The sequence below is a fragment of the Lissotriton vulgaris genome, chromosome 4_1 (genome assembly GCF_964263255.1).
Source record: "Lissotriton vulgaris chromosome 4_1, aLisVul1.2, whole genome shotgun sequence".
Classification (NCBI taxonomy): domain Eukaryota; kingdom Metazoa; phylum Chordata; class Amphibia; order Caudata; family Salamandridae; genus Lissotriton; species Lissotriton vulgaris.
In genome coordinates this window covers 408,895,631-408,917,863 of record NC_141691.1, presented here as the reverse complement: position 1 = coordinate 408,917,863, position 22,233 = coordinate 408,895,631, and the positions used below count along the sequence as shown (strand labels likewise).

Below are 22,233 nucleotides of genomic sequence, written 5' to 3'. Positions count from 1 at the left end.
GATTCCCCAGCAGTCCTTCTTGTAAGTAGATGTTCTCTTGGCGCTTGGTGGCTTCTGCGCCCTTCTTAGGCAGTTCCTTTGGGGGATAGGTAATAAGGGGGGGTTGTGTTGGTGACTTAGAGTCAGGATGGTTTCCTTAGATCGCTGCAGGTGGTTCCCTGGGTTCCCCAACGCTGGGCCAGATCAGTGGGTTTGGTAGAGTCCCTTACTCAACTTAAAAGGCAGTGCCTAGGCCCTGTCACTTCCAGTGATATAGGTTCCTCCCCTAGGCCCTACCGCCTAAACTCCTGCAGAGGTACCCCCAGGTCCAATGATGCCCCAACTGACTAGCAGGTTTCCCTCCTTTCCCTAAATACCCCTAGGTCAGGTGACCACTCTCTGAGGTGGCAAAGTGTATCCCCTCCCCTATCCTGGAAGGTTCCAGGAGCTTCCACAGTCTGGGCTACGGGCAGAAAAGGCGGGATGGCATTGCTACAGTATCCTAATGTCCCAGACAGCTCCTGGCTACTAGTAAGGGTTTAACAAGGCCACTCCGCAGTAGCAGGGGCCTGAGGCAGCCTTGTTGGTAGGAAAGAGCACCTGCACCTTACCACTGATTGGCAGTGGTAAGGCGACCAGAGACCTAGGTCCAACAAAAAAGGTGGTGGAAAAAACAAGGCAAGAGCGAAAGAAAAAGGGGCAACACCCATTACCCTCCCCTTTCACGCTAAACACAACGTGAAATGGTGCCTTCGTTACAAGACAGCATTAAGCCACTTTAAGTGGCTTAATGCTGCCTTGTAAATAAGGCGAAGCCCCTATTGCCATCACAATGTCACTGAAAGAGATCTTGTGGTGGTAATAGTGGCTTATAAATATGCCCCTAGGTAGCTTGATTACACTGGGACCTTATATTGGAATGTTACTGCATATTGCTTACCTACCATGTTTAATATGAGACAGTGGTTAGCCGGACTGGCACTTAATTTTCTGCATCACACATTTCCTGGGAGCAAGCGAGTAAAAAACGAATGAAGGGGAAAGCAGGAACCTGCATGAGTAAGATAAACTGGAAGGAAGTGTCTGGCAGTCAATTATGGAGTCAAGAGTTTGATTCAAAAGTATGCAGCCTTGATATTCTATATGTTGATATGTAATTACACCACCAACAGCCTTATGAGCAGTGCTTTGGGCACTGGAACTCATTTTTTTACAAATTACCCACTGGCTGCCGATATGAGTCTTCATAGAAAATTCCTGCTTCTCATTTGCAAGACCTTTCTGTATAATTTGCTGACAATACAGAGAAAACACCACCCTCTGCCCAAAGTTAGCTTAATCTGGTGCTAGTAAGTCACCGGTATGAAAAACTCAATCCTAGAAACAAAATGTCCTCTCAAATGTAATACATACAATTAAATTGGAAAAATACATACATTTTTATTAATATTATTTGCTCCATACAGTACAAAAGACATTGGGCCCGATTCACAGAACTAATTTCCTACCAAATCCTAAACTTAATACCATTTTGTATTCATATAATGCACTTACTCATTTTGGTATTCACAGAAGGCACTTACTCATTGATGAGTAAGTGCCTTCTGTGAATACCAAAATGAGTAACTTACTCATTTTGAGTAACTTACTCATTTTGGTATTCACAGAAGGCACTTACTCATCAATGAGTAGTAAGTGCCGTCTGTGAATACCAAAATGAGTAACTTACTCATTTTGAGTAACTTACTCATTTTGCTCACTTACTCATCAAAGTGCCATCTGTTAATTCCAAAATGAGTAAGTTACTCAAAATAAATAAGTTACTCAAAAGAGTAAATTACTCATTTTTGTATTCATAGAAGGCACTTACTCATTGATGAGTAAGTGCATTCTGTGAATACCAAAATGAGTAAGTGCATTCTGTAAATACCGAAATGATAGTGATCCAGCGCTCTGATTGAAAAACTGTCTCATAAACGCTACCTAACACCTCAATACTCACCATTAAACATTAAACACATATTCAGGCCCATAACACCAATGAGACAATTTCTGAGCAACTGAATCAGGTGATTTGATTAATCAATCTATTCACAAAATATTTACATTATTATATACAACTGCAGTTTATCTAGCTTTAGCATGATATTAAATATATTTTCACACATAAATCATATCACTTAACTGATGGAAACTAGACCATGAATAAACAAGACCAGCTTGTCTTTTCAAATCTAATTTTTATTATCTTTATTTTCATAAGGAAAAAGCATTTAAGTTTAGAATCTTTATTTATTCTCAAATAAGAAGGCAGCATTTAATAAAGTAATGAAATCAAGACTGACATATTAAAGCAAGTTCAGAAATATGAATTATTAGCAAATAACGGTTTCCCATTCCCTAAAATCTATTTCCCTGACTATTTCTCTCTTCACCTGAAAAGGAAAAATCATTTAAAGTCTGCTGTCCTTACATGCGCCAAAGGTCCATCAGCATGTCTCAACACTCAGGAATCGGAAAGTAACAGTTTTTTCCTTGCTCATTGTGTCAGACTTTATACCTTTCTTTCTAGCTAAACTTTCTACATTTTACATTCTTTCATAGAAATCCGTGCTTTTCATTGGCTGTCCGGTGTCAGACCATGATAAAGTAAATTATGTCATCTCCGATCCTCGACCAAGTCCAGGCTTTACATAAACCCTATTGTCTTTCAATTCACCTTCCTCAAGAATGCAACTTTCTTCGAGTTTTGTACATTTCACTTCCTAACCTTGGCTAGCATATCAAGTTCCTGTCCTTGGTTCATCTTTCCATGAGCACATTCAACAAGACCAAAAGGCGGCTTTTTAATTCATGATGTCAATGCAGCAATATTCTTCTCAGCTGCACATGTGTGAAAAATTCACTCTGGACAAGCTTTTGCGTCTGCAGCTCTGTCAGCCATGTTTTCTGAATCATCTTTTAGGCCTCACTTCGGAAACTATTATTAAACAAACACAAGACATCAATTAATTAAAGAATTAAGACCCATTCTGTTACCCTCCCCCTTTGCTAATTAACCCTGTTAATTATGTTACCTAGCAGAAGCACACATAGGCAGCATTATAATTACTTCTCCTTTTTGTACAGCAGGAACTCCATGGGCTTTTATTCACGAAAAACATAACATAAGCACACATAATAAGCACATGCCATTAGTTAAACAGCCGCATTTCTTACTGACAAAGACAATAGACAAGGTTAGTTTATTATTTTTCTTTTACGTTTGCAACATAAAGCACATTAGTTTATCCCACGTGTAATGATAAATGCATTCTAAACTAAGTTGATTAATAATTTCACCACAAACTTTTAATATAATTACTTTGTTATTGAGAGATTAACTTCACAAGTTAGAACAAAATGTTGTTCTTCTCCTTGCTCCATCAATAGTAAGTTTAGGATTTTTAAGTAAGTTAGCTCTGTGAATTACGCCCATAAAGATCAATGTCACAAAAGTTAATATCAATTTACATCATGAGTCACACACACTCATTCTATCAACCTATCACACAACCACATACTTAAACATAGGCAAACATCCCCGGCTGGTCATCATTGGCGAGAGGATTCATACGCCCTCTGGATCCTGGTTCCTGCACTTAGCGCTAGAGATTTGCTTGAGGTTCCCAAACATTTGACGAGACCTCGCGATAGCCTAACAACATTGTTTGCCCTCATGGCGACCTTTCTCTATATTTGGGCTTTATACAGTGGCTCGTACTGTCATTGATGTCGCCAATTTTGCTTATCTCTCTTGGAATAACCGATGAGTCCGTATCTAACTGCCCTATCATCGACCATATCAGGTCATTCGAGGTGCTCTTTATTGTTACCCTAATCTCTGTTCTCAGTCCACGACCAAGGTCTGATGTTAATTTTCAGGTATCTTCCTTCATAAGTCCCACACTGTCTTGCTTCATCCTGATGACAGTGTGACCCAGATCCGGTTAGACACCGAGACGTACGTCGGCGCAGATCGATTTCCCTCCTGGAAAAAGAAATTGGAATCTTTTTTTTTTTTTTTTTTAAGAAATTTTTATTAGGCAATAAAGAGTGATACAAGAAATATGTCATGAAAAATTAGGAGAAAGTACATATGAGTGTAATAATAATGAAAGACATCAATCTACAGTAATTTATATAGAGAGGAAGAAAAAAGAAAAAGGTATGGACAGATAGAAAGGAGAGAGGAAAGGATCAGAAAGGAGAGAGGAAAAGGGAGAAAGCAGAAGACAGAAAAAGAGGAGAGAGGAGAGAGATGAAAGAAGAAAGAGGAAGAGAAAAGGAGGGATCATGAGGGATGAGAAGCACGCAGTAGGGGGGGGGGATTGGAAGAGAGGTATGAAGTAAAGGGAAGCCATAATAAGTCAGATTTAATTTTCAAAGGAACAGAGGTAGAAGAGGCAATAGAAATTCTATGTTCGTCACAAATATAATTCCACCAAGTGTGAACCGAGAGTTTCGAATTATCTTTCCAACACGATAACACAACTTTAAATGCAAGAGCAATAAAAAGATCTAACAGTTTAGCAGAGGAAGGTGTAATAATATCAATATCATCAGCTAAGGAACCTAAAAATATGTTTATAAAGGACAATTGTGAAGAAAAAGATAACATTTTCATGCATATATTCCAAACATTAGTCCAGAAAGATAAAACTGGGGAACAATAGTAAAGTTGGTGTTGTAGAGTACCAGGAACTGTGGAACAGGACCAACACAAAGGAGAAGATGTTGGGGAAAATTTATGAATAGTAACCGGGGTAATAACAACTCTGTGATATATAAAAAGTAAGGATTGGGTAATGCGTGCAGCAACAGAAACTTTGAAGAGGCGAGACCATAAACGATCCCATAACGCAGTGTCAAATGAGACATCCAAATCATTTTCCCAAGCAGTCTCCACTGTAGACTTAATTCGGACAGAGCAATTAGATAGTAAGAGCGAATACACAAGAGCAGCTTTGGGTTGTTGGGAGGAGAAGAGAGGGTAAAGTGGAGTGAGAGGAGTGAAAGAAGAAAAGGAATCGGAAGGAGAGGATAATGAGGATAGATGAGACTGAATAGCAGAGTTTATAATAGAGTATTCAGCAAGAAAAGAAGAAGGTAAGTTAAACTTAATTTGTAGATCTACAAACGAGAGGAGATTAGAATCAAGAAAAAATTGATGTACAAACATTATGTCCTTTTCTTTCCAGTGTTTAAAATAGAATGATTTACCTTTATATCTGAGAAATTTGTTGTACCAAACTACAGATGATAGAAAACATTGAAGCGGGGAAAGGGAGGAGGAAAAAACACTTTGCAATGTAGATTGGCAATATTTCAAAATAGGATATTTGGATATAAAGGTACAATTTGTCATGAAAGGAACATGTTGAAATGAGAAATCCTTCAGAAAGGAGCGTTCCAAGAGCACCCATTTAGGAACAGGAGTATCAAGGAAATCATAAGCCAATGAGAAGGATTGTTTGATAAGGAAGGCAGAGTGGTAAGAGCAAAAATCAGGGAAACGAACACCACCCTCATTTTTAGGACGTATTAACTTATGTAATCCTATGCGGGGATGTTTATTGGTCCACAAAAATTTTGTACACAATGAATTGATACGGGAAATATAGGATTTAGGAATTTTGAAAGGGAGCATAGATACTGTATATAAAACATGAGGGGTAATCATCATTTTGATGGTGTCCAGTCTGCCCCACCAAGAAAGAAATAAGGGAGACCAAATCTGTAAAAGTGATTGAATTTTGTTAAGTAACGAATCAAATGTAAGTTTAAGGGTATCTTTTAGAGAGGAAGAAAACCATATACCGAGGTATTTGATTTTAGATGGGCACCATGCAAAATCAGTGTTACTGAACATATATTGAAAACACAAAGAATTAAGGGGAAGCACTTCAGTTTTGGAGAGGTTGAGCTTATATCCCGATATAGAGGAATATAACTGAACTTCATCTAAAAAGGGCGGAAGGGAAGATTCAGGGTTAGACATGTATATGAGGACATCGTCAGCATACGCTGAGAGTTTAGCTTCAATAGAAGAGAATTTTAAACCAGTTATATTAGGGTTGGAACGAATACGTTGCAAAAAGGGTTCAAGGCAAAGGATAAATAATAAAGGGGAAAGGGGACATCCTTGTCTTGTGCCTCTTGTTAAAGAGAAAAATCTGGAAAATTGGTTATTAACAAAAATACTAGCACGAGGGGAAGAGTAAAGGAGTTTAACCAATGCTATAAACTTTGGACCGAAGCCAAACCAAGTAAGGGTTTGAAACATGTATTGCCAATTAATACGATCAAAAGCTTTTTCAGCATCTAGGGATAGGGCCGCCAATGGGATTTTGACATTTTTACTATAAGAGAGGACATTGGAAAAAAGACGTGCGTTATCAGCAGCAAGTCTGCCCTTAACAAACCCCACCTGATCTGTATTGATTAAGCGAGGTATAACAGAATCAAGGCGAGAGGAAAGAATTTTAGCAAAAATTTTACAATCATAATTAATTAAAGAAATGGGGCGGAAATTTTTACATTGGGTATGATCCTTATCAGGTTTCGGGATGATGACAATGAGGGAGTCTAAAAAGGATCCAGAGGCCTTAGTATCAGAGATAAAAGAGTTAAATAATTGAAGGAGTTTGGGAGCAAAAAAAGAATGAAAGGCGGAATAAAATTCAATCGGTAGGCCATCAGGACCAGGGGCTTTTGATTTTTTAAGGGAGTGAATGGCTGAGGTAATCTCTTGGAGGGTAATTTCACGTTCTAGGTGCGAAAATTCATCAGGAAGGGCTGGGGGAGAGGGAAGACCGTCAAAAAAAGTTGTTAAGTTGGCATCTGTAGGATGAGTATCATCTGTATATAAAGCTTGGTAGTAGTTGTGGAAAACTTCAGCAATATCTTCATCAGAGGTGACCAGCTTATTGAGTGAGTCATTAAAAATTGGGCCAATAGCTTTACGTTCCGATTTGATTTTCAAGTAGTTGGCCAACATTTTGCCTGCCTTGTTCTGACCCCCATGGTATTTAGATTTTATTTTAAGAAGTGTATGACAAGCTTCATTGGTTATAATTTTATTTAGGTCAGTTTTGGCCAGAATCAGGTCCTGAAGGGCAGATGGGGATTTGGAGGAGAAATATGTATGTTCAAGGGTTTTAATATGTTTAAGTTGGTCTTCATACTTTTGCTTGTTAAGCTTCTTTTTGGCAGAAACATAGGAAATCGTAAAAGCACGAAAAGAAGCCTTAAAAGCATCCCAGGTGTTAGGAATGGAAGTGTCGACGGGGTTATTAAGGGAAAAATATTCATTAAAAAACTCAGTACATTTTTTCATGAAAGTGGCATCTGATAAAAGAAAAGAGTTACATTTCCATCGACTAAAAGTGGAAGGAGTAATGGATAAATCCAGGGTAGTGTAGACCGGTGCATGGTCAGAAATAAAGATAGAGCCAATAACAGATTTTTGAAGGGAGGGAAGGAGGGACTTACTAACCATAATATAATCAATCCTTGAACGTGTGTGGTGAACATTAGAAAAAAAAGTATATTCAAGTAAATCAGGATTACACACTTTCCAAGAGTCATGCAAAGGTCGAGAGGCAATGGCAGATTGAAAGGCCTTATGGGTTTTATCAGGTTGAAATTTACTGGAAGACAATCGGTCTGAAAAAGGATCTAGCCATTGGTTAAAGTCACCAGCAACGATGAAATTAGGGCAGTCAATGGATGAAATAAGCAATTTAATGTCTTTCCAAAATTTGGGATCTGGACGAACAGGGCCATAAATATTTAATAAGACCATCGTCTTGTTCTGAATAACAACCTTTGCCATTGCCCAACGACCTTCATCATCATTTTGAGAGGAGATAATTTGAGCATTCAAAGACTTATGAAATAATATAGCAACCCCCCCTTTTTTGTTGACCGCAGGAGAAAATACAACTTGACCCACCCATTGTCTTTTCAATTTAAGGGAATCAATGTCTGAGCAATGAGTTTCTTGAAGAAAGGCAACCTGTGAATGAAATTTGTTTAAGTGAGACAATACCTTCTGACGTTTGACAGGATGACCAAGACCACGAACATTCCAAGAGACAAAATTACACATGTCGGATGAAGGGAGGAATGGGCGAAGAGTGGATGCAACACACAGCAAGGAGATCACTACATAGAAAGAGACAAAAAATAACGGTTAAACTTCTGGGTAAGGTAACGCTCATTTCAAGAGGGGAAAGAAAAGTCAAGTAGCATGGGAAAAAGATATACAGACGTAAAGAAAACAGCAGAGGTAGCTTAAGAAGAAGGAAGCAAGAAGAGAGAGTGAAGAGAAAAAAAGAGGAAAGAGACAGAAAGATGGAAAGATAATGAAGAAACAGACCAAGGCATACAGGCTTGATCTGAGAAAAAAACAGTAACCAAAACATGCGAGACGCGGTTACACCAGGGAGAGGACATGACCCACAAGCAAACCAGATACGGACATATGAGAAAGGGTATATACATGGATGTGAGAGAGAGGGTACTGGCAAGGTAGAAAGGGGATACACGATAAGAGCGGATATATGACTTGGAGGAGTGATTTTAGAAAAGGAGAAACATTGAAAAACGAAAAGGCATTAGCTGGCAGTTTCCATGGTAGAAGGAGTGATACTCATCAAATAGTCTCGAAGTTTCTGAGGATCATCATACGACTTGGTACGCCCATTGTGTGTGATCTTGCAGAAACAGGGATGAAGAATTCCATATTGAATATTGAGTTGGCGCATCGTAGGACGAAGGTTCAGGAATTCCTTACGACGAGCGTTGGTAGCCGAAGAGAGGTCTTGAGAAATGAAGATGTTGTGACCAGACCACTGAAGGCGACGTTTGGCCCTGGCAGCTTTTAGAACATTCATGAGTTCGGTGAACTCCAAGAAGAGCATGATGATTCCACGTGGTTTGGTTGCGTTGGAGTTGATACGGCCAAGACGATGTGCTCTCTGGATGTTGAGTGGATGAGTCGATGGGGAGAGTTCCAAAAGTTCCTGAAGAAGTTTTCGAATAAAAGAGACCATGTCGGACCCCTCCAAATTTTCCGGAACACCATAAACGCGTAGGTTGTTGCGTCTATTTCTATTTTCCAAATCCTCAGTGTGCAATTTGAGTTTATGGATTTCTTGTTCCAAAAGTGGAATCTTGGTTGAGAGGTCTTGGACATCGCTGACACGTTGCTCTAAGTTCAAAACCTTATTTTCCATGACGACCCATCGTTCCTCGATTTGTTGAAGCTTAGCGTTGGTAGCAGACATAAAAGGTTGAAGACCTCGCACCTCCTCAAGGATTGAGTCAAGAACAGGATTGTTCGAAGTGTTAATGGGGGAGGGAGGATCATTCTTTTGCCTTTTAGGTTTTGTTCCTGTTTGCGACAGTTTCGGCGAAGTAGAGAGATTCGCCATAATGCAGGCTGATGGAAGGAAGCTGTGACCAATGCTGCTGTCGACAATAAAATATAATGTGGACGCCCAAATGTAATAGGTGCACACCTTGTGGCAGAAAAAAGAGGGCACTGAAAGGCACTGTTAATCAGTGCGCAGTTGAAAAAACAGCCACACGAGGACAAACAAGAGGCATTCACTGATTTAAATAGTTGACATTATGGCAAACCTTCATGGCGTTATGGAGTGTAGAGTCAAAGAAATGTAGCGCCAAGCCATTCACCAGGCATCACAAACAACGCATTGAGGCAGTGGAAACATATCGATGGTCATTGGAGAACAAAGGAACAAGAAGCGTGTAGTAACGCTGAGGTAAGAGTCAAGTGTGCGAGCAAAACATACATAGCACGTCAAATATGGCATGAGAAAAAATGGCGGCACCTTCTCCTGACAGAGAGCGCAGAGTTATACAAGAGCATAATGAGGAGGTAACCAAAAAGGCCAGGAACAGCAAAAGAAAGACGTCATGTAGTGCAGAATATGGGCAAAGTTGAAGAATAATGCCCAGTAGAAGGAAGGGAGATGCAGCAGATATCAAAAAACGGCAACACGGGCGCAGCGCACAAAATGGCGGCCGCCCGCGCTGCGTCTGAAGGAAAGATTACCGCTGTGCATTCAACGTCCTCCTTGCACGAAAACCACCTCCAACGGCTGCATCTGGGTCGCGTTGCCTTCCGCTGTCCACGGAGCCGTTTCCGATGGCAAAAGAGCAGGATATAACGCTCTCACGGCATCGTTAAAGAAAGTCCGTCACGGAGCTCACGGGAAGAGCGTCTTCTCCGTCCGGCGCGCAAGCCACGCCCCCTCCGGCGCGCAAGCCACGCCCCCAAGAAATTGGAATCTTGAACTGTGCGAAAAGTGGAGGATTGTTTATCCCTCTTGTATAACTGTCCATGTTATTCTGTATCGCATTTTTTGTTAATATACCTTGGAGAGGACTCTGGCCTCACTTGAAGATTGTTGTTGTGATCCAATGAATTGTTACTTGATGGGATGTTTGAGTATGTTTGAGTATGTGGTTGTGTGATAGGTTGATAGAATAAGTGTGTGTGACTCATGATGTAAATTGATATTGACTTTTGTGACATTGATCTTTGTCTTTTGTACTGTATGGAGCAAATAATATTAATGAAAATATATGTATTTTTCCAGTTTACTTGTATGTATTACATTTGGGAGGACATTTTGTTTGTAGGATCGAGTTTTTCTTACTGGTGACCTCCTAGCACCAGATTAAGCTAACTTTGGGCAGAGGAGTGTGTTTTCTCTTTATTGTCAGCAGTTTCATTCCCCTGCTCCCTCTGCCACCCATCAGTTTCAGGGGGCCCCCTTCTGTGTGAGTGGTCTTTCTGTATAAACTGTCAGCACATTGATAAGATCTGTTTGGGAAATAAACATTTTTCATCCTTCTTAGGTTGTTTGTAAATGAAAGCCGCATCACGCCTGAAATTCACGAATACCTCCAGACGGACTGCTCAACACCTACCTGTGTCCAACTCATAGACTACAGACTAGTCCGAGAAAATGTGCACAATTATACCAAAGATGATGTCAAAGTTTGGATTGGAACAGAATACACCAATTATGGGCTGTATGAAGTCATGCCCCAGGTAAAAGCCACAGGAATTTGAGAATTGTCACGCAATTGGTTCAGACTTCATCATGGCATAATCTGATAATTGCTTTTGGGGAACACCTGTATGTTTTTTGCAGTGTCTCCTTTCTCTCTCTGGTCTATGCTGCTAGATTCGTGGAAAACTATAGTATAGACCTAATGTATCATGTCTCAGTCAGCAACATTTGTTTCACCCAAGGGACAATTATGCTTTGTAAATCCTGAAATGGTAATATCCATTAAACTTATGGATACCCCAGCCTTAACAGTCCATGGGCCTCTTGGTACTCTTCAAATTAAGCATAGACCTGCTGTTTTGAGACAAGTCAGCGATCTCCTTCTTTTTAGAAGGAGACTAAAAACTTACTTGTTCCCCAAAGTCTAGTAAGCTGTCTGGTTTCCTAGCACATTCTTATACTGTACTCTAAGTTTGCCAGCCCCAGGATGTCTGCCAGATGACAGAGCCCTTTACAAATGAAGTAAATAAAAATAAATAAATACAGTTTTAGGCACAAACCTGTAGGATTAGTTCAACCTAAAGGATAGCTACATAGGTTGAGGTATGACCTTTTAAGGACAAGAACCTACTGGACCCAACCCAGACAGGGTCCAGGGCCACCAACAGCACAGAGGCTATACTGCTGGCTGTCACAGACAATATCGGAAATTCCCTGGACCAGGGCAAAGCTATGGCCCTGATCCTATTGGACCTGTCGGCAGCGTTCGACATGATCTCCCACCACCTCCTACTAGAAAATCTACAAGAAAAAGGGATAAACAGGAAAACCCTTGAATGGCTCAGCTCTTTTTCACACAACAGAACACAAACAGCACAACTAGGAGCCTTCTCATCCAAGCTTAAACAACTGAAATGCGGTGCCCCGCAGGGAGCATCCCTCAGCCCCACGCTGTTCAATGCCTACGTATCACCTTTGGCACGAATTAGAACAAAATAGGGTTTTGGTGTATGCTCCTATGCGGATGACAAGCAACTCACAATCACGCTAGGGAAGGGGCAAGAAGACAGCAAAATGAGACTTAACAACTGCCTCACCGAAATGGCCACATGGATGGCAGATCACTGCCTCAAACTAAATGCAGGCAAAACCGAGATCCTGCTCTTCGGTGAAGCCAAACACATATGGGACAATTCCTGGTGGCCCTCTACTCTGGGAGACGCCCCTGCACCCAAGCACTCGGCCAAAACCCTAGGCATTACAATTGACGACACACTATCCATGCAGGCCCACATTCGAACCCTATGTGGGAAAAGCTTCACCACTCACAAACTACTGAGAAGGCTCTTCCCATGGATCCCCTTGGAAAGCAGGAAGTCAGTCACACAGGCCCTGCTGGTCAGTAGGCTGGACTATGGCAATGCCCTTTTTGTGGGCATGCCGGACTACCTATTCAAACGACTGCTAGTAGTGCAGAATGCCGCAGCTAAGCTTGTATGAAATAAAGGCAAATACAGCTCTGCCAAAGAGTGCCTAAAACAACTTCACTGGCTGCCTATGCGCCAAAGAGCCTGCTTTAAGTTTATCGGGCATGCCCATAGGACACTCAACGATACGGGACCCACGATTCTTCAGAATAGAATACATTTCTATTCTCCCGCCAGACCGCTGAGATCGCAACACCTGTCTCTTGCTAAAACAAAGAAAATAAAAAAATCCAAAACAGGAGGATGTACTTTCTCCTATCTGGCTGCACGACACTGCAACAAACTCCCAGTGGAACTCAGGCTAATCAAAAATTACAACATCTTTAGGAAAAAACTCAAAACACACTTCTTCCCTAAAGAATGATTTTTGACACCTGATTAACCCCACAGACCCCACCTATTACCGCAGTCCCTAGCGCCTTGACATCCCCCGGTATAAATGCTGCGCTCTACAAATAAATGAATAAGATCTCTTCCACATAAGGGAATCGGACAAACCATAATATATTCTGGCTTAAAAATCTCATTAATGTAAAGAATAGACTGGCTACAAGTCCTGGGGCCAGATGTACAACACTTTTTTGTGCTCGCAAACGGGAGATCGGCTCGTTTGTGACCGCAAAAAAGGGTAATGGCATGTACAAACGCTATTTTGCGAGTCACTGCCACGCAAATTAACGTTTGTGACTCTCGTCTCCCTTCCTAATAGCGAGATTCACTGCCATGTACTATTGTTTTGCAACCACATTTGCAGCCACAAAACACTTGCAGTTTTCCACCTACTTCAAGTAGGTGGTAAACCACTTGCAAACGGGAAGGGGTCCTCAGGGGACTCATTCCCCTTTGTGAGTGTGTGAGAAAATATTTTTTAAGAGAAGGCAGTGGTCCCAGGAACTACTGGGTGCCCTTAAAAAATTAAACTTAAAAGTTAAATTTTCCTTTTTAAATGCATCCCGTTTTCCATTAAGGAAAATGGGCAGCATTTAAAAAAAACTGCTTAATTTCACAAGCATTTCCAGACATGTTGGCCTGCTGACCCCAGTAGGCCACCATCCCTGGGAGTGCTAGCCATTCCCAATGGAGTCGCAAATGCGCTTGCCTCATGAATATTTATGAGGCATGCAAATTACGACCCCATTGAGATTCGCTAACAGTGCCTGTGACACTGTTGTACATCGCAAATCGCGGGTCGCAAAGCGACGCAATTTACGAGTCACAAAATGCCAGGGTAATACATCTGGCACCTGATTATCTAAGATCGGTTTAACTTCAAGGAGAAACCTACTGTAGGAGTAGGCTCTGGCCTTTGAGACCTCAGGGATTACTTGACTGTGAAGCTTGATTCTTTCAGATACGTGTTAATTCAGGGATAGCTCTGCTGTTTGAAGCATGAATCTGTAACATCTCTAAAATATGACAGAAAACATTCTATCTGATGCATGACGATGCGCATTCTGGGTAAACTGAGAAATGAATATTTCTGAAGTCCTAGCATGCAAATACTGTTTAATCTGAGACTTGGCTCTGGCATGGGAAGCCTTATAAACCCCAAAAAAGGTTCTCCTCTCTAAATATATTTCTCAGAAAATCAGTATCCAAGTTTACTCAAATATTGTGTTAAAAAATCAGCTACGAAGATTCCTTTATGTTGTGTATTTGATTGTACTAATTAGTTATCCCAGTTCACCACGGTCTGTTGAGGAAATAATAATATGGCTACAGTACACGCACAGATTTCTAATGTAAGAAGAGGAAAAAGATGTTCCAAAGACATTCAACAGTCAATTTATTTTCATCTTCACACAACGTAAGTCTACAGAACAAATCTTGGAGATGCCTGGATACCCTCCCTGTTGATAGTGCGCTCTACAAATCTTCATTACATAACATAATGTAACAGATGTCTTAACGTAGTATATGAATGAGCTTTTACTACAATGTTTCCGATTTATCCTAAAATTTCTGTTAATTACCCGGACACACATTGACCAAAGTTACTCAGAGGGAGAGGGGAAACAAATGAACCAACAGATAAGAACCAAAAAAAAGAAACAAGAGGTAAACCTTACTGGTAGACCTGTCTGTAGGTTAAATGCTACTAGTGTGCTTGCAGCAGTGATTGTGCCACCCACATAAGTAGCACCCTTAAACATGTTTCAGGCCTCCACTGCAGCTTGTGTGTGCACTTTTAAACTGCTATTTTACCCTGGCAAGAATAAACATTTTGCCAGGCCTAAACCTTCCTTTTTAATACATGTACCCCGCCCTTTCACTGCGCCCTAAACAGCCTGCAGAGCAGAGTGTAGTGTATTTAAAAAGTTAAACATGTTTGTTTAACTTTTCGCATGCCCTCTTAGTAAAAAACTCTTACATTTGTATTTCCACTACTGGGAGGCCTACCTCTCCAATAAGATAACATTGGGCTAGCTTATTACATTTAATAAGTCATAACTAGAAGCAGGTAGGAATCAGTGCTTAATTTGAGCCGAGGCTTTCCGGTGCTAAGCACCAGCACTTAATTGGTGTCCCGTGCTGGGCACCGGCACCTAATTGTCAGCATCATACTTAGAACAGTCCACCACATGGTGGCGCTGTAGTTGTTTTGGCAGCGATTACAAGGGCGATGGGTGGTGCAGACTACAGTGGCCTCCTTGTCAGAGCCCTGGCACTTAATATTTTACAAATTAAGCACTGGTAGGAATATTGTGTTTGGTGTCTAAAGATTTGTAATTTAAAACTCTCCTTAAAGGTAAAGCCGGATCTTAAGTCACAGTACTGAAAATGCCACTTTTGCAAAGCTAAACCAAGATAGGGGTTAGGCCCAACAGACAGGACCCAGGAAGGGCCATTTATAAATATACAAACAAAAACAAGACCTGGGATCCTATTTCTTTGAAAGCAGTAACCACACTATATACTTTTTGTGATGGGGTTATTTATTTACCCTATTTTTTCAGTACTTTTGTTTCTTATTTTGATAAGGAAATTCTCTTCTTTCTAGAACAGCACATATATCAAAACACAATTTCTTTAACATTAATGACATTGACATTTTTTGACAACATACACCATTTATGACTTTTGCCATCATCATTTGTAAACCATATGCCAAGGACTCTAAATCAATTATGATGCCCCACAAATATATATCACATATATATATACATATACAAACATACGGCTCATCCTGCTAGGGCATATATGTATGTACAAAACGTTTTTTACTATCCTGATTTAGTCAATTAACTTATCCTGATTTACAATTCAACTATTTAACATCATAGATTGATTATGCCGCCGCGTTTCTAGCCTCGCTGTTTTCCTTACGGGCTTTCATTAGGGCTCCTTAGTGTAAACATATTGGACATACCTTTTGTTTTTGTCTTTTTGGCAATTCTGTGTGACCTCACAGCTTCCAAATATAGGCATATATGTTCTTATCCTCTTTCAGTCCACACTCATGAGTGTGGACTGAAACAGGATAAGAACAGTACGGAGCAGTCAATCTCCACCACCTAAAGAGTGATTCAGATTCGACGCCTTAAGGGTAGAGTGCGCCCGTGACAAGAAAATCTCTGCAGCATAAGCTTCAGCCCACAGTATTAAGGGGACACACAGTGCATATGATATAACTATGCTCTTGGTGCATCAATAAACCAGAAGAGGACTAATAGAATTTCTAGTTTGGGTATTGCTGGTGCAAGCTATATTTTAGAAAAAACGGTTATGTATGAATTAAAGTGCACTACTAGGAGAATGTTTGGGTGATGTTCCCCCATCCTACCTACCAAAAGAGGAATGGGTTGACAAACGTGAAGGCCGGAAACGGATAATAGAACACCAGTGTGTAGTTAGCGCCATTCTTCATAGCTAGTTGTTAAAAGTGTAGAAATGTCCTTGAAAATAGGGTGAAGCATTTCCCCTAAATCTAGGGAGGTTTAAAGAGAGGATTATACCAGAACACACGTCTGTTTTGAAAAGCTTTGACAGCAGGCATAGGAAGGCCCAACATCCACAGGAGTAACAGTATGACGGCCAAACTGGTACAAAGCTCCCAGGAAGGGAAATCACAAGAACTTGGCCATGTGAGACCAAATACATCTTGAATTTGAACAATGAAGCCCAAAAAAGAACATCTTGAAAGATTTACAACGGATTTCCAACAAAACATAAAAAGGCCGGGGATCAATACAAAATTGCAACATTTCAAGTTACAAATACACATTTTGGCCCAAAGCAAAATGAGTCATTTTAAAGAATCAAGTCCGAAATCACAAAGATTTTGCTGTGACTTAATCTTGTAGTAGTCCTAGTATCAGCGGCACTCCACCCCTGGGGCATTTGATTGTTGACCCCTTTAACCTCCAGACCCCCTCCCCATCAGCAGTGAGGCTATCAAATAATAAAAAATAATACCAGCCGCTGGTGTTCCGATGCTGTGTCCTTACTCAAGTTGGCCTGCGGGCGATGTTAACATTAAGGCAGGGCATTGTCAATCCTAGTGACTGGCAATACAGCCTCAACTAAGTACACTGTGCATGTCGGGTCGGACAGGTCTTGGACTGCGTCCAACCCGACATGCGCTCTTTAGGCCTCAAAAACATGTTCTGTTAAGGAGTCAGGGGGAATACGGCACGGGCTTCCCTGGTCTCCTTTGGGGCGCTGGATTTACATGACCCAACCAATCCTTACTTTGCTCTCATGAAGTATTTAATATAAAACACATGAGCGCAAAGCCTGGATTGGTGCACGGCTGGTGTGCATACAAGACAGAGCAGGGGTAGGATGACTAAAGGACATTACTAATCACAGTGCTTTTTTATTTTGAAATGCGGTCTGACAAGTCATGCCTCCAGCACGTTGATGCAATGACGATCTTTTTCCCGTCATGCACAGCGCCAGTTACAGCATTGCGCAGGAAGAGAGTGGAGAGTAGTAGTCGCCTCTTGTAAGATATGTCCTGCAGGCCCATTCCTCGATGTAGGCCGTAAAAGGCCTGCCTGCTATTTGTGGTCGTCCCGGGCTGTGCTCGAAGGACTCGGTGCCGCGTCATGATTTTGACGACGCACTCAAAATTGCGAGGCACATAGAGTTTTGAGAGATGTTGTTTATTCCTTCCACGGGGGTCTTAATTAAAGAACAGTGATGTCAGCTTTGTAGAGCGAGTTATTAAATCAGCACTGCTAATTTATTTCTCTTTAACTTCAAACAGGGATTCCTGGAGGAGAGTAAAGAACAGCATCTCGTTTGGCATTAATACCGCTGAACAGTCTGTGTTCCTTACCATGTGGGCTTCAGCTATTGTCAACAGCAAGTTCTAAGTGAACAGGCTCTGGCTCTGGGAAGAGCACAGAGGCCCTCTTGAACTGGAATAACATTAGCTGTGCCACGCTAAAAGAAGAGGGTAGCCTCCAGAAAGGAGACCTGCCCCATGCATTGCTGCCCACAGTCCAGTAGAGAGGGAATGCTGACGGAACAGACTTTGGTTTGAGCTATTGGCGTTGCTAATAAAAATGCAACGCCAATAGCTCAAACTTTTCATTAATGCAAGACCTATTGCATTGCAAATGCTTGTTTCTTTCGTTGCAAAAAACTCAGAATGCCATGCTTTGACATACTTATACTTTTCCCCACTTTCAACGCGTGCTGTACGATGCAGCACGCAACCAACGTTTGAAAAGGTTGAGACATTTAACCAATGCTCCAAACTTGCACCTGCCTGGAGGAGCTGTCATTTTTTGCGAGACCTATTGCATTGCGTTTTTTGTTGTTTTACCACTGCACGTGGCAAATACCAATACCAGCTGTACAATAGTTAAGGGGTTTGAAAATGGCTTGTCTTAGGGCAACTCCTCGGAAGAGGGCATAATGCGGTAATACAGATTATTTCTTGCCCACTCCACAGTTTTGAGGTTAGAAACTCAAGAATGAAGCATATGCCCTGGTGCATATCATGCAAAGTGAAAATTATGTGGAGAAATACACACATAGTGCTTAACAAGGCTCTTGGAATCATGATTTATGCACAAATACCTGTTTGTGTGCTGTTTCACTACTGTGGCCCGCACGCACACCCCTTGGTCCTGGTGAAGTGTAAGAGTCGACACAAAGGCGTCGGATCTTCTTATGGCCAGCATGGTCATTCTTTGGGCGACTGGCCCATGGCTGGCTGTGTATTGGATCACTGCTGGCAGCCCCTTCCCCTATTAGCAAATATACCAAGATTCCCCCATGGTCTAATCTTAATTTCTCATGTGGCGCAGCTCACAGAATGAAACAATTAGTCTTCAAATTAGTACAGGGACAACAATATCTTTTCTTTTTTTCTTTTAGTTTATCAAAATTATTTAAAATGTTTTTTTCTTTTTTGGATCCTTTCTTGTGTATACATCAATTCCTGAACATAGGTAGTAATCCAACCAATTTTAAAAATACAAAAGTGAATGACATAATTTTTACAGTCTATCTAAGTCTATCATATATTTTACAAAATAGGTGAAAAAACAACTAATACCCTGTCTGACACACACTGACTCACATACACACCACTCATTCATACATGTCTACAATCTTACAAACTCCAAAACAATTTCTAAGGTTGAGGTAACACAGCTAGTCAATGTGTTATTTCCACGCCAGGTCTACGCGCGTTTCGGTGGGTTCATACCACCTCCCTCAGGACCAGCTCAGAAATAGTTTTATTCTCCCCTCATCTTGTGTGTGCAGGGTACCTGAAATTACAAACACATTGTAATGTACCTGTGACTAAATCTAAATGTAAGGACATTTCACTTAATCCAAACTATTTCATTTATTAAATCATTTAGACATTAACTTAGAGACATCTGATTGCACCAGGAAGGAAGTGGCACCATACAAATCGATGACCCAATTAATCTGGAGTTTAGAACTAAGGCTCAAATATTAAGACATGAACACAATATTTCCCTGTCGTAAGGTTCTATGGGAACAAGTAAACAGTTAACTCTTTGAGGGTACAACAAAGCAGGAGTATGTAACGATACCTATTGCCTATTCTGTTCTAGGTTTTGGAGTGATTAGTTTTCCTTATCTTTTGATTTTTAGTCTCACCTTAAACTAAGTGATGACCAGCCGTTATGTGGTCTTTTTCAAGTATGGGTAGTGTCTTTTCTTTAAGGATACATCAGCAACACCTGAATAAAGAATATATATGTATCAAGGGCCTGTTTTGCGCCTTTGTGTATGCAGATCACTGTCATACAAGCAAGAAAGATTTTTCTTACCGCAAATCTTTTATGAATGCATCAATTTGGAACTGCTTCTTATCTTTGTTTGCGTGACAGCGATTATACTGGTGAGGTTCTCCTTTCGATTGTTCTAAATAAAGTAATTTTTATTTTTAGATTGTATCATGTGTTTTCTAGCTCGTTGGATCCTAACAGCAGCCTAGTGAAATTCTTACCTCAATTTCTTAATGAGTGGGCCACTTGGAGCCAATTCTTTTGTCTCAGTGTGAGGTATCTAGAAGGTATCGTGGACCTCCCCCCACCCCACACAACTTACCGCATCTGCCGTCGCAGATGACACTGGCCCCGGGAAATTCCCCAGGAGGGGGCTGTAACCCCTCCTACAAAGGAAGGGGCCTTGACCGCCTTTCCTTTACTTCCGGCGACCCACCCTTAGACGGGACCGCCTCCCCATTGAGGGGCCAATGGCCACCTCTCCCGAGCGCTCCCATCCGTGTTGGGTGACGCCCACTCATAGGGATCTTCTAATTAGTGCTCACCGATCATGACCTTACCGCCTACCAAAAAATAAATACGACAATTCTTACTCAAACCTATGTAAACATTGGTCGCTACGACCGAAAGAGCATGCTTAAAAATGCAACATTATATCAAATCATTTTAATCGTAAAAACCTACACGACATTCACCATTCTTTATTATGATCAATATCAAACTGATAGCTTCACAGCCTGTAAACGAAACGGAAAACATACTTATAAATTCACTTTATTACAAAACAACTGGCTGTCCTCAGGGGCTGGTGGGTGGGTCAAAATTGGCTCTTCGTTCTGTCCCGAGCTCACGTGTAGCGAGGAGGTGCAGCTTCGGAGCACAAGAACAAGAGGACGTCTTCTGGTCTTGCGTCTCTTTTTATCCGTCTTCAGGGCGGGCGTAAACCTGCCCCTGCCTGCCCCTAGGGCGGGGCTGGCTACGTCGGTGTCTAGGCCAGCCCACTCTAGGGCGGGAAAAAACGCGCCCCGGCTACGCCGCTTCGGGCATACCAGCCGAGACGCGCCTCCCGCCCAAAAATGGCTTCCCGGGGGGATCGAGGCACTCCGCCATACGTTCGGGGGGACCGAGTGGTCGCCCCTTTCCATATGGCTGAGATACCCGCCACCCCCTCTCAACACAATCCCCAAAAGGAGGGAAACCGGAAACAGTTCTTAAAGTTTTTGGAAGTGGGAGGGAGTGACCCTCCCGGCCGTATTTATTAAAACAAAATTAAAAACATTAAACGTTTCATGTTATGTACAATTTCATTAACACATTGCGATGTTTGGCTAACCTTAACATATTCTCTAATACAGTGGTTCTCCTAGCCGAACTAGCATCCTACAAAAACATTCTCTAGAAATACTGAAATTGTACATCCTAACGTTTAAGGGCCAACGGCAAGGTCATAACCGGTGTCAAGATCCCTAACCAGACTTACCCCTCCCACTTGGGAGGGGCGACAGCACAGAGGCTTACCTCAAGTGCAACTACTAACAATTTCCCTTGACTTGACGGGGGCACTTAAGACTCGACGCCATTTAAAGGTCGTTCGAAGACTCGTGTGAGGTATCTAGAAGGTATCGTGGACCTCCCCCCACCCCACACAACTTACCGCATCTGCCGTCGCAGATGACACTGGCCCTGATGCAGGATAGGACGGTTCTATTCTTGTAGCTCCTTTTCTAATTATCCTAAAGAAATATGGGCGGAGGTTGGTTTTTTACTCTGCATATATTATCATCAATATTATATGTCATGAATTTCTTTAATACCCAACCTTTATAAACCCTAATTACTATCAGGGAGGACACCAGGGCAGCTACCATCCTAATTATGATAACACCTACAAGAGAAATTATACCAACTTTTCAGACACTAGTTCCTCTGATTCTGACCCAGACAATTATCAAGATTCAGGGAGAGGACGTCATAACTCCAGACCTCCTTATAGGGGCAGGCAAGGATATCAAAACACCCATACTCGGGTTTTTTTATCGAGAGGCACCAACAGGGGAAAGAATGTACATTGGCAACAAGACAGGGGAGGACACCAAATGATGAGCCCTCAACCTCAGCAACGGTACGTGAAGACGAGAAATCAGCAATATTGGTGGTAGACCCAAAGGAAAACATAAATACAGACAACTTAAAAGATACAATGCCAATCTATAATTTGTCATCTTCTGAGTTGAATAGTGAAGAAATGCCTGTCTTGAATCGGGGTCTATCATTTGTTCCTTGTACCCCACTGAACAAATTTAAACTCCATAAGGACCTGTTCACATTTTTTAGAAAAGTTAGACAAAAAAATGTTTTGAAGGCAGAACAAGAGAGGAAGAAAACCTTAATCTATCGGGTTGCAAACCACCCTCTAGCTTCACACCCACCTTAGATGTCGTTGGACCTGAGGTT

At 41.4% G+C, this 22,233-nt stretch overlaps 1 protein-coding gene across 1 annotated transcript in view; it reads left to right on the top strand.

Annotated features, from left to right (window-relative positions):
* Positions 1 to 22,233, top strand: part of LOC147718813 (xaa-Pro aminopeptidase 2-like) — a 598,118-nt gene that overhangs the window by 392,819 nt on the left and 183,066 nt on the right. The window contains exon 11 of the mRNA XM_086918810.1: positions 10,912 to 11,107. Coding sequence (XP_086774936.1) covers positions 10,912 to 11,107 — 196 coding nt within the window. The remainder of the gene's footprint in view (positions 1 to 10,911; positions 11,108 to 22,233) is intronic.